At 35.0% G+C, this 11,551-nt stretch overlaps 1 protein-coding gene across 1 annotated transcript in view; it reads right to left on the bottom strand.

The window, feature by feature from the left end:
• Positions 1-830: 830 nt before the first annotated feature.
• The window catches only part of LOC107658018 (protein FAM149A-like), a 16,016-nt gene continuing 5,295 nt past the window's right edge, over positions 831-11,551 (bottom strand). Inside the window, exons 4-15 of the mRNA XM_016446395.1 lie at positions 11,138-11,280; positions 10,528-10,656; positions 8,503-8,670; positions 7,332-7,516; positions 6,602-6,744; positions 6,434-6,528; positions 6,083-6,262; positions 4,031-4,154; positions 2,383-2,511; positions 1,951-2,029; positions 1,640-1,789; positions 831-1,252 (exon numbers count right to left, since the gene is read on the bottom strand). Coding sequence (XP_016301881.1) covers positions 1,176-1,252; positions 1,640-1,789; positions 1,951-2,029; positions 2,383-2,511; positions 4,031-4,154; positions 6,083-6,262; positions 6,434-6,528; positions 6,602-6,744; positions 7,332-7,516; positions 8,503-8,670; positions 10,528-10,656; positions 11,138-11,280 — 1,602 coding nt within the window. The 3' untranslated portion in view covers positions 831-1,175. The remainder of the gene's footprint in view (positions 1,253-1,639; positions 1,790-1,950; positions 2,030-2,382; positions 2,512-4,030; positions 4,155-6,082; positions 6,263-6,433; positions 6,529-6,601; positions 6,745-7,331; positions 7,517-8,502; positions 8,671-10,527; positions 10,657-11,137; positions 11,281-11,551) is intronic.

Here is an 11,551-nt window from a genome sequence, read left to right as displayed (position 1 = left end):
GATTTTAGATATAAGACAGCAGTACTCTTAATACTCTTAAAACATTAATGCTGCTCAAACATTTAAAGATATAACCATAATAACCACAATTACATATGAATGTATTTAACAAGTGTTTATTTTTTTCACGAAATGTGAATATTTAAACTGCATTTGAGATATTTGTATTTTAAATGTAAAATTTAGATTTTTTTTAATTAATATTTTTTTGTGGTTTTCTGAAGCTCATTGGTGCTGATATGCAAGATGCAAATTCACATGCATGAACTGATAAAAATTTACACCTTCAGTGCAGTGTTCATTTCTGCTAAATACTGTACATAAATGTAAATACCCTCAGAAAGTACTGAAATAACAAAATTATTATTTTTTTTTTCATTTTGGGTCTATGCACCTGCCTTTAACCATTAATTTTTTAAAACACTCCCCTAAAAAACACCCTAGGCTGATCAAACAGATGGAGTTATGATACATAACTGGGACGCATGCAGGTTATCTGTGGGTAAAGGGCCTCTCGCTAAAACATTAACAGACAGCAGTGGTAATGCAGCAATAGATAATGATCTGGCATATTACTGGTGGCTTTTTGTATGTGTGTTATGGTTTACTGGGACAAATTCTCCCATGGAAGAGCTCTGCCAAGTCTTTTGTTAAAGACAGAAAAGCACCTCTGATGATCACTGTGATATATCACTGAACCTTTGCCAAATTATACAACCATTTTATTGCTAATGACTCCAGCAAGCAGATAAACATCTTAATAAAATTTTGCTGAACCAAACAGTTTGGTAGAATTGATATCACTGAAAAATAAAAATAATTAGGCTATGAATTGTCTTTTAATCAACCTGTTGGCCGCAGACATCTGTTTAAGCAGTATAAACAAATAAATATTATACTTTACATGAAATATGCATTAACTTACAATAACAAAAGAAGACTGGCATTCATTCTTCATCATTTTAAAAAAAGGTAAAAAACAGGGAGGTCTGTTTGCTCCAGATGTTGAGGTCAATGTGAAAAACTGTCAAGTCCATAAACTGAAGGCACTGCATGTGACTGGACATCAGCAAATCACAATCAACTGAAATTATGACAGTGCATATCAGTCTATTGTATTCATAATCATATGGCTCATTAAGCTCTTTTGTTTAATTACAAAATTAACTCCGATGCTATGGCATGACAGGTTGAAATTTCTTCCTCACATGCACTGGAAACCGGCTCAGCTGTTTCCGGTGATTCTGGCCACCTGAAAGCAGATGGTATTGATGAGCAGACTCAGACTTGATGAAATATTTTCATTGTGTGAATCTCTTCTTTACCAGGGCCGTGCCTTATTGAACGTGTTAATTAATCTCCAGTGTCCCAAAAGCTAAATAAATAAAATAATTCTCACAAAGAACTCATATATTCCTTTTAATTAAAGCCCCTTTGTCATTGCTTGTTTTTCTGGATCATTCATTTGTTTATTCTACGCAGTCTATGGAGTATACTCTGCAAAGTTAAATGGTTCAGGCTTTAAAGTTGCATATTAAGTAAACATAAACAAAAGGCAATAGATTTAAACTATGTGACACTAACTAATAAACTGTTGTTTCTGTATTAAATTAAAAATAATAAGCAGTAGTGCATTGACCTATAGATCCGATCAGGGGCATGTTCCCTCCATCCCCGTCAGCGCAGGGTAGACGCCTCCTGCTGGGTGTGACACACTCCAAAAACCCACTAGCTGTAGAGCTGGTGATGCCCATACTGAAGCCTGTCACTCCCATCGGTGTGCTCTCACCTAAGAGACATACAGAAAAAGCTTACAATACATCTTATTTTTCTTCTATGACTTATTTTTAGGAAGTAAAACTGTAGAAGGCAAATTCATGGTACTGTATGTCTGTGTTGTTCCTCCTGCCACTGGCCAGATCAGGCACCTACTTAGTAAAAGTAACCCACCTTTGACAAGTCCTCGACTTGTCCTCATGTTACAGGCAAAATCCATGGGTGTGAAGGACCTTTTCATTGGGGTGTCAGACTGCAGAACAAAAGCATGGCATGAGTTACATCTAACAATAGACTCCTCTGTATTTACCTCCTATTTCACGCACTGTTACCACAGCAGGAAAGTATCTATATCACTTCCTTGTTAGGGGTGGTGTCATGTTTCTACAAAGTTGTATAGAAATGCAGTTTTGGTATTTGGATTTGTTCTACATTAAACTGCTGGTTACCTATAGCTATAACTGCATAACATCTGATATCACAATGACTCCTGACTGTACATGTACGTCGTCAAGACTTCTGTTTAATGTATGTGTTGTCATCTGCAATGTATGCTGTTTTCATCTACACTACTGTACTGTAATCATAATTGCAGGGTAGATTTACTCTGAATGTGTGAGTAGTATTGGGCTGAGACAGAGACTCCAGCATCAGGGTGGGCTCTCTCAGAGGTGGGAGGTTGTTTACTGCATGCATGACACTGGTAGCGCTGCCTCTTAGGATCCTTCCTCTGAGCTAAGAAATACAGAGAAAGATTACAGCTTTGATTGTGAAACCAAACTAAATCAGTGCAGACTGAATAGCCAACCATCTTTACTTGCACAGAACTGTTTAAAAAATATTCCTTCCAATTCAAATTTAGGTATTATTTTTAAATACTCTGAATTTTCTGTAAAAGGGAAAAGGGCAACCATGTTTACTGTTTTCAGTGTCAAGTCAACCAGACCATGGAGTCAGTATGCCCCTTTCAGCCATTTAGAAAACTGCTGCTATCTCTGTTTACAGAGATCAGAGTCCACACGGCTAGCTTTTCTTTCGTGGGATGCCGAAACATCTTTCTGCTTGTGGATTTACACTTAAGTTCTGTCCAAAACCAAAGGCAGCTGCTCTGCTGAAAGGTTTCAGACAGTTTTCACCATAATTTCAAATAAATTCAAATCTAATTCAAATGAGATAGCTTTGCAAATATTTTATATAAGCAAATATTTAATCACTACAATACTTGCTTCCTTGTTAACAGCTGGAAATTAATAAATGAACATCTATGATTTAATACAACCACTCCATCTGTCTGTATTTTAATTTTTTTCATTAACCACAAGTACATAATTGTGGGATATCATTAACCACGAAGGACATATATTCTGTCTTTAAAACCCAACTACATGAAGTCATCTTTGCAGACAGGATGTTTCATAAACATTTGATGTCTAATTGACTTCATGGATTGCCTGTGAAGGCAATTTTTTTTTCAGGTTTTGAAAAAGTCATAGGATGGTTGGTCTATTCTAATGTGTTTGGTTTCACTAGAGGTGTGAAAGACAAGGTTGACATAGACTTTACCACGTATAGCTAGTATAAGGCAGTTTCAAATGTTAAATCCATCAGATTATGTTTGTGAAATATGTGTTTCATGTATATACACTACCATTAAAAAATGTGGGGTCGAAAATATTTGTAACATTTTTTTCAAGTCTTTTGCGCACCAAGCCTATGTGATCAAAAACACATATGTAAAACACAGTAAAAATATTAATGTTGTGAAATATGAGAATTTAAAATAACATTTTTCTATTTTCTATTGTCCTGTGATGGTAAAGCTGAATTTTAAGCATCATTATTCTTCAGTCTTTAGTGTCACATCCTTCAGAAATCACTCTAATATGCTGATTCACTGCTCAAGAACATTTCTTATTATTATTATCAATTCTTAATACAGTTGTGCTGCTTAATATTCTGTGGAAACCATGATACATTATTTCAGGATTCTTTGATAAACAAAGTTCAAAATAATTTTTTAAACAGTGTAAAAGTCTTACATTTTTATAGAAATTCATTGCATCCTTGCAGAATAAAAATATTAATTTCTTTCAAAAAGAAAAAAAAATCTTACCGACCCTAGACTTTTGAATGGTAATGTACTGCAAGTATGTGTGAAAAAAATAAATCAAGGTGGCGAGGGAGTAGCATGAATCTCTTCAGATAGGCAGATCAATAGTCTGCAGGCCACAGTAACACTGGTGTGGCTTGTTACCTGCACAAGCCTGGAAATAGGTGCATAGTATTCTTGCTCTTGAGACTCAGAGTGTATCTGAGGAAGCCTGTGGCTCTGAACCGCACTCACCGGTGGAGAGGGCAGGCTTTCATTCACAGTGGATCTGTGCGAAACAAACCCAAGAACACATACTTACTATAATTAGCATTCTGCATGTTTACCCATGCCTGATATCCCTGCAGGAGCTCAGCGCTACTTCTGTGATTTTTCCAAGTGATGACAAGGTTAAAAGTGTTACAATTAATAAGGTGCAATGCAGCTTGAGGGACCAATTTAACAAGCGCTTTTAAAAGAAGTCTGCATTTCAAAAGAAGGCCTCGGCCTGTTATAACGGGACCCCAGTAGACCCTGCATTGAATAATCTGCAGCCACATATTCTGAAAGAATTGCATCATGCATAAAGGAGTTGCTGCAACAGAACCTCTTCATGTAAAACTTGTGAGGATATAAAATGGTGCACGCAGAGGTATAGTTCACCCAAAAAACATTCTCAGAGGAGCACATAAGAAGAAATTACGCTTCACACGTTACAATGAATTGGGACTGGAGCTTTCAAGCTTCAAAAAGAATGCTACAAAAGTATCTTAAAAGTATCATAAAAGCGGCCCATATGTTTTGTGTATTACATTCTAGAGCCATATGATAAACAGTTCAAAATCGTTAATTATACACAATCTCCCCTCCAGGGACCTGTTAACCACCGATCAGTCAGTCAGTGAGTTGAACTTAAGAAGTGAATCGGTATGATTTATCAACAAATCATTCAGACCAGTTTGCTGAACTATGAACTGATTCAATTGAAAATATCTGACTCAAAATAACAATTTGTTCACTGGATAATAATTGTCTTCTATAGAGCTGCTTTATAGCTGAATAAAATTAGTTTTGTAAATAATGAAATCTGCAACATTAACAGTTATTGAACTGTTATACCGCTGTGCCCCAGTAAAATATTACTGATAAGTCCTTGTGTGTCAGTGGGATTGACATACAGTTTGTCTGAGAATCATTTTATTGACAATAATTTTCTTTGATAATATTTTAGCAATCATCATATGCGTTTTCTATCCGTTGTTTAGAATCAGAAATAGTGATGCCTAATTCACGAATAAATCACTATTTTGATCTAATTGGTCAAATGTGTTTGCATATCTGAAATGGTTTTTGATTCATTCAGACAGTTCACCCATGCACTAAATCATTTGCAGCGGTTTCTCACACCGGAATAGTAATGGGATATTTTATAAGACAGAAAACAAAACGAGTGCTGACTGAGATGGATATTTACCTACAATCCATTGCACTTGCAAATGTCTACCATTTGTCAACAACTAAGCAGCTCTTTACTACACGCACAACTTGTGAACGACTCTGTACTGCAGGTAAAGAGGATTTATATCCATTAATATCCCAAACAGAATTAAAAAAGAAGATAAAAATAAAGGCAACCTTTGTGAGTGTGTGATAAAAGGCTAGAAAACCCCTGTTCAGAACTAATGAACTTTGCAACATTAACACTGTTACTGAACTAAACTGAGCTGAGTAATGACATTATTATCTTTTTAGAGCTGCTTTACAGTTGAAATTTCATTTGTTTCATAATTTAAGGACTTTAAAACATTAATGATGTTATTTTCTTATTTAATACCGTGAAGCTGCTTTGAAATCTGTATTGTATAGTGTTTTATAAATAAAAGCGAAAAAATGTGAAATTAATCTACTTTTTTCACTAACTTTCATGATAGTGCCAACTAGGGAGAAGAAATAGGGTGGATGTCAATATTATTAATGAATACTGACTTTAATTTAATGAAGCTCCTCACACAAAGTTATCACATGGCTTTAAAAACTTGAACCATTATGCAAAATTCATGTGGACTACTTTTATGATACATCCATGGTGCTCTTTTGTTATTTTAAAGCTTTCTGTTTGTGTTCCACAAAAGAAAGAAAGAAAGTCATATGGGTTTGGAACAACATTTGAACAGTTCCTTTAAACTCTTTAATCATGTGTGCACAGTTACGGCTCACAGTCTAGTTCCTCGTAAGATTTGGCTTCCGTTTGCCGTTAGGTTGTGGTACATCCGAACCCTGCCACTGAGTCTGGGGAGTCTGCGCTGGGCTGCGGGTTTCTGTATGAGTATACCGGACCCTCTCAGAGCCTGGGTCTTCACACACATCAACACATTTGCTCCATCATCTGGGTCATACCTTAAGAGGAGCCAAGACAGATCAAGTTGTAGGTCTTCATTTGTTTTCATATTGATTTATCTGCAGTTAATATATTCCTTAATTCTGCTCCTTATTAAATTGTCTTAGAAAAAATATAAATAGCATTTTTGTAGGGTTAGATATTAACTTTCCAAAATCCAAAAGACTTACAGCGCTCTCTCACTAAATTCCTGATGCCTCTGTTGCAGTGGCTTTGCTTGGATTGTCATAACACCATTTAAATTAATCTTGTAAGCACTTGACTCCTGACAGAAGAAATGATACATTAATAATATGAAGACAAAGTAATAATCAGGACATGGTTTGGTAAGTTATCACCTGTACATTATTGCTGCATGTTGACAGGAGTGTGGTTCTGCTGCTGGAACCTCTGGACAACAGAAGATGATGTCCTTTAACAGCGAGTTGAGATGAAGGCTCTTGACTGGAGCTCTCTAATGTTCTCCTCTGTGTTGCTCCATCTGATGCCAAGAGAACATTAGGGATTTAGGGAAATCACTAACAGTGCACTTAAGTGCTGGCAGATTAACAACTGAATTTCATTTTATTACTCCAAAATGCCATAGAGTAGCACAAACAGACTTGGGGACAAATACAGTTCATGCTGAGGCATCAAGGATCCTTTCATTGTTGAGTTTTTATCATTAATAATTATTTTTTAAAACATATTTATGTATTGTTTACATCCATTTGAAATGCTTTGACAAAGACAATTGTCCTGTGCTGATGTATTTCCTATTGAAATTGAAGTTGAACGTAAAGTTTTGGTGAGCCATATCAAAGCGTTCATCCATTTTCATCATGGTTTCCACAAAAATATTAAGCAGCTCGATTGTTTACAACATATATAATAATATTAAATGTTTATTGAGCAGCAAATCAGCATGTTAGAATAATTTCTGAAGATTGGAGTAAAGATGCTGAAAACTCCACTCATGGGGTCTTTAAGTATGCAAAAGCTGTGTTCTTCACCCACACAGGATCAAGTGATCAAACATGTACTGTTGGCTAATTCTGCTGGTTTAGATATTCAGTAATTCAGACACACCCGGGAGCTGTTTCTCCCAGTACTTGTGTAAGAGCTCCTCCAGAAGACCCACCACCTCCCTCCATATGTCATCAAATAGCTCATCTGCAACTGCGTCACGGATGCATGCATGAGGGGATACCGAGGGGACTCCACCCCTGGGGGCCACGGATGAAGACTTCCTCTGATCCACCTCCTCCTCTTCCCTACAGTCAAAAGAATTACGCAAGTTATTATAACAAAATATTCCCTTCTGACAGAATGCCTTAGTCCATTTATGGTGAATAAAACGGCAGAAAACAGAGGATGTAACGAGGCAGCATAGTATTTGCAGAATTCAGATGGCCAGTTACTGAATATCTATTGAAATACAAAGACATTTGATTCAATGGAAACCAAGAGTAAGGTAGACTGGGGCTAGTTGTCACAATGACTACTGCATATCACAGTGAGTTTGAGTCAAAGATCCAGTTAGTTTGTTATTTATTATTACCTCCAAACTAAAATTTAAATATCATGATATTCATGATATTCAATATCATGCATTTAGTTTTATATGAGTATGTTGTCATATGTGTTCTTAATGTTATGGAAAAAACAATAAATTTTTACAATATATTTTTAATGACAATATACAGGTATGCAATCTTAAATAATAATTACAAAAAAAAATAATAATAATAATAATAATAACAATACTTATATATTTTTGCATGTTATCTTTTACACTTTTGCTCTTTAATGAACTGTTTTGTTTTTCAATTATTAGTTTACTGTTTAGATTTTGCTGAATAAAATAAGCTGTTTAATAGCAGGTTACATTGTGAAAACCAACCATTACTGAGACATATTGTCATAAAAGAGTGTTTAATTAACTGTATCTTTTTTTCTTGGGCAGTACCAGCTGAAATGTTTTTTTTTTTAGAAGTCTTTTTAGAAGCTAAGAATTTAAGGTATGTGTATTTTCAAAAATAAACCTACAGTGAAAAATATTCACCGGAGTAAAAAGTGTGACAACTTGCCTCAGTCTTCCCTACAATTATGGTTTGTTTATGAAGGAAAAGCAAAAGCTATTTCTGCCTCTGTTGCATAATATTAGAGGGGAATGATTCATATTAATTTAGTATATTGAGTATATAAATCTTAGAAAAAAATTCTTAGCACACTGAGTAAAGGATAACTTGTAACGTACATTTCTTTTCCATCATAAGCCAAAAACTCCTCAATGCTGCCCTCTGCTTCATACACCTCCTCTTCCTCTGAGAGGTTGAGTGAATGCTCATAAAAAGGAGAGCTGGAGCTCTGGACAGACTGCTCACACCAAAGTCCCGGGGCCAGACTGCGGCCTGCTACATACAGCCTGCAGGCAGAGGGAGAGAGAGAGAGAAATGAGGGAGGAAGCAAAATCCCGCCACAGCCAGGCCAGACTGATAAATGCATCGCCTGTGGACATGTTCAGTGCAGTGTCTTCATAACATATTGCATATTTTTAATCAGGTGAGAGGCCTCCTCCTTGAGGGTTGGTTTTATGTGTTATATCAAATGTATAATGTATGATAGGCTTCCGTGCATATTTCAAAACAATAGATAAGTGCAGTCAAGCAAAAAGAGCTAAGCCCAGGAACCAATCAATAGCTTGAGCCCATTAATCAAGAGATAAACGACCCCAAACATTTTTCGTAAAATAAGATTGACCTTAAAAAGTTCAGGAGTAACTCTAACGATAAACATAATATTGTGATAAATTGTACATAACGACAAGAAATTGTAGAAGAACATTAGTTTAAATTGAACTTCTACATATTACACTACATATTTATCTACATATTATATATTAAAATCTACATATATACATAAAATTGTATTATATTATATTATATTATAATAGTAATTAATAATAATAATAATAATAATATAACAGTAATTATATTATTATATATACACACTTTATTTTAAGGTCCAATTACGACTTTTGCCTCAGTAAACTCCTAATTTTATGCTTATTAATAGTTAGTAAGGTAGTTATTAAGTTTAGGTATTGGGTAGGATTAGGGATGTAAAATATGGTCATGAAGAATATGTGCTTTATAAGTACTAATAAACATCCAATATGTTAATTACAGGCATGCTAATAAGCAACTAGTTAACAGTGAGAATTGGTCCCTATCCTAAAGTGATATATAATTATATTATATTATATTATATTATATTATATTATATTATATTATATTATAGTTCAAAAGTTTGAGGATGGTAAGACTTTTGAAATAAGTCTCTTATGCTCACCAAGGCTGCATTTGTTTGATCAAAATACAGTAAAACATTGATATTATGAAATTTTTTACAATTTAAAATAACCGTTTTCTACTTTTACATATTTAAAAATGTAATTTATTCCTGTGATATCTCCAGCCTTCAGTGTAACATGATCCTTCAGAAATCATTCTAATAGGCTTATTGGATGATTACGAAACATTTTCTTCATATTATTGTCAATGCTGAAAACAGTTGTGCTGCTTAATATTTTTGTGGAAACTGTAATACATTTTTCAGGATTCTTTGATGAATAGAAAGTTTAAAAGAACAGCATTTATTTGAAATCTTTTGTAAGATTATAAATGTCTCTACTGTCACTTTTAATCAATTTAATGAGTTCTTGCTGAATAAAAGTATTGGCTTCTTTAAAAATCTTACTGACAGCAAACTTTTGAAATGTAGTATATCTAATTATACTCTCTTTAAACTAATTTACTGATTTTATGACACCTGACTTAAAGCATTTCATACAAAGGAGGTGTGAAACACACTGCCAGTAATCAATTAGGGTTTCTTGGAAATAAATATCTGAGATTTCTGTTCTTCCCTGACAAGTTTTACAGGCTTTTTCCAACCATCTGCACTGGCCCTCAGCCAGACAGACCTCCATCACTGCTCAGTGCCCTAAATGGAGACTCAAGAGGACTCATTAAGTCTCACTGAACAACTATTAAATGGAACCACATATAAATCACAGTTTCATTCATTCTGTTTTCAATGAGAAAACTTTTATACAGTTTAAATAATGAAATTATTCCAGCTGTGAGCTGCTATATCCTTAAAACAAAGCAACTAATTAATAATGGGCATACATTTGCATTAACAGTAAATCTAATCCATGTATATTTGTTAATTTTTGTTCAAATTAATTTAGATAATTTCATGTTATTGAGGGGCTTACTCGCTATGGTCTTCTCTTTTGTCCAGACAGCTGGGTGGGGAGAAGAAGGAGGTTCTGGCACTGGACTCTCGTCTGCAGATGTACTGAACACCCTCCTGTTTAGGAGGCTCCATCTGATTCCCTAAAATTCTGTAGTCAAGGATGAAGCACAACAAGACAGTATCAGTTAGCAGGGTTGTGCAAGCTTTAGAAATTATTTAAAAATTCCTTTTCAATCCTAATTCAATTATTGAATTTGCTGAATTTTGATTTTGGTTTAAACGGGATAAAGTAAAGCAATACAAAGCTTGGGAAAAAAATCTCCGTTCCTAATTTGTGAATGTTAGCCTATATTATAACAATCAACGACGCCTTGGGCAGTTTCTGTGAAGTAATAGTGATAGTGCTTTTATACAACAGCTCAAAATATGTTAATATTGATTAAGTTGCTTGTCACCACCCACTCAATGTAGAAAACTGCTTTTTTGTGGAAACTGTGATTTTCTTCCCCAGGATTATATGATGAATAGAACTTTTGATTACATTTTTTTAATTTTTTGAAATTCTAAATTTACCTAACCCTTTTAGCCACAGAACAGTCACATTTTTTTTTTTCACAAAGGAGCTGTACCTGAGATGAGGGGTGTGTCCGTTCCACTCCTCACACTCCTCCTGCAGTGACTCTGAGCGGCTGCTGACTCTCCCCTCATACAGCAGCTCATCCACAGAGTTAAAGAGCTGACGCACACGCTGTGTATTCGCCCGCTCAAACTCCTGCACGCAAGACAAACCAAACACTAAACCACTTGATGCACAAAGCAAATAATCCCACAGCTAGATGCACCCCATGGTGCATCTAGTGAAGCATTTGAAACAGTTAGACGCATGCACTAAAAACAGGAAACTGGGAGAGTCATTAAAATGATACACAGAACAATGCCCTGATGTCTCTTATTGATCTAGTGTTAGTTATCAGGTGCATATTAATTATAATAAACTGCAGTGTTGTATGCTATTTAGAAATTCACTGAGAATTCATTTTACT

The sequence above is a fragment of the Sinocyclocheilus anshuiensis genome, unplaced genomic scaffold (genome assembly GCF_001515605.1).
Source record: "Sinocyclocheilus anshuiensis isolate Anshui unplaced genomic scaffold, SAMN03320099.WGS_v1.1 scaffold227, whole genome shotgun sequence".
Lineage (NCBI taxonomy): Eukaryota > Metazoa > Chordata > Actinopteri > Cypriniformes > Cyprinidae > Sinocyclocheilus > Sinocyclocheilus anshuiensis.
This window is presented reverse-complemented; position numbering and strand designations above follow the sequence as displayed.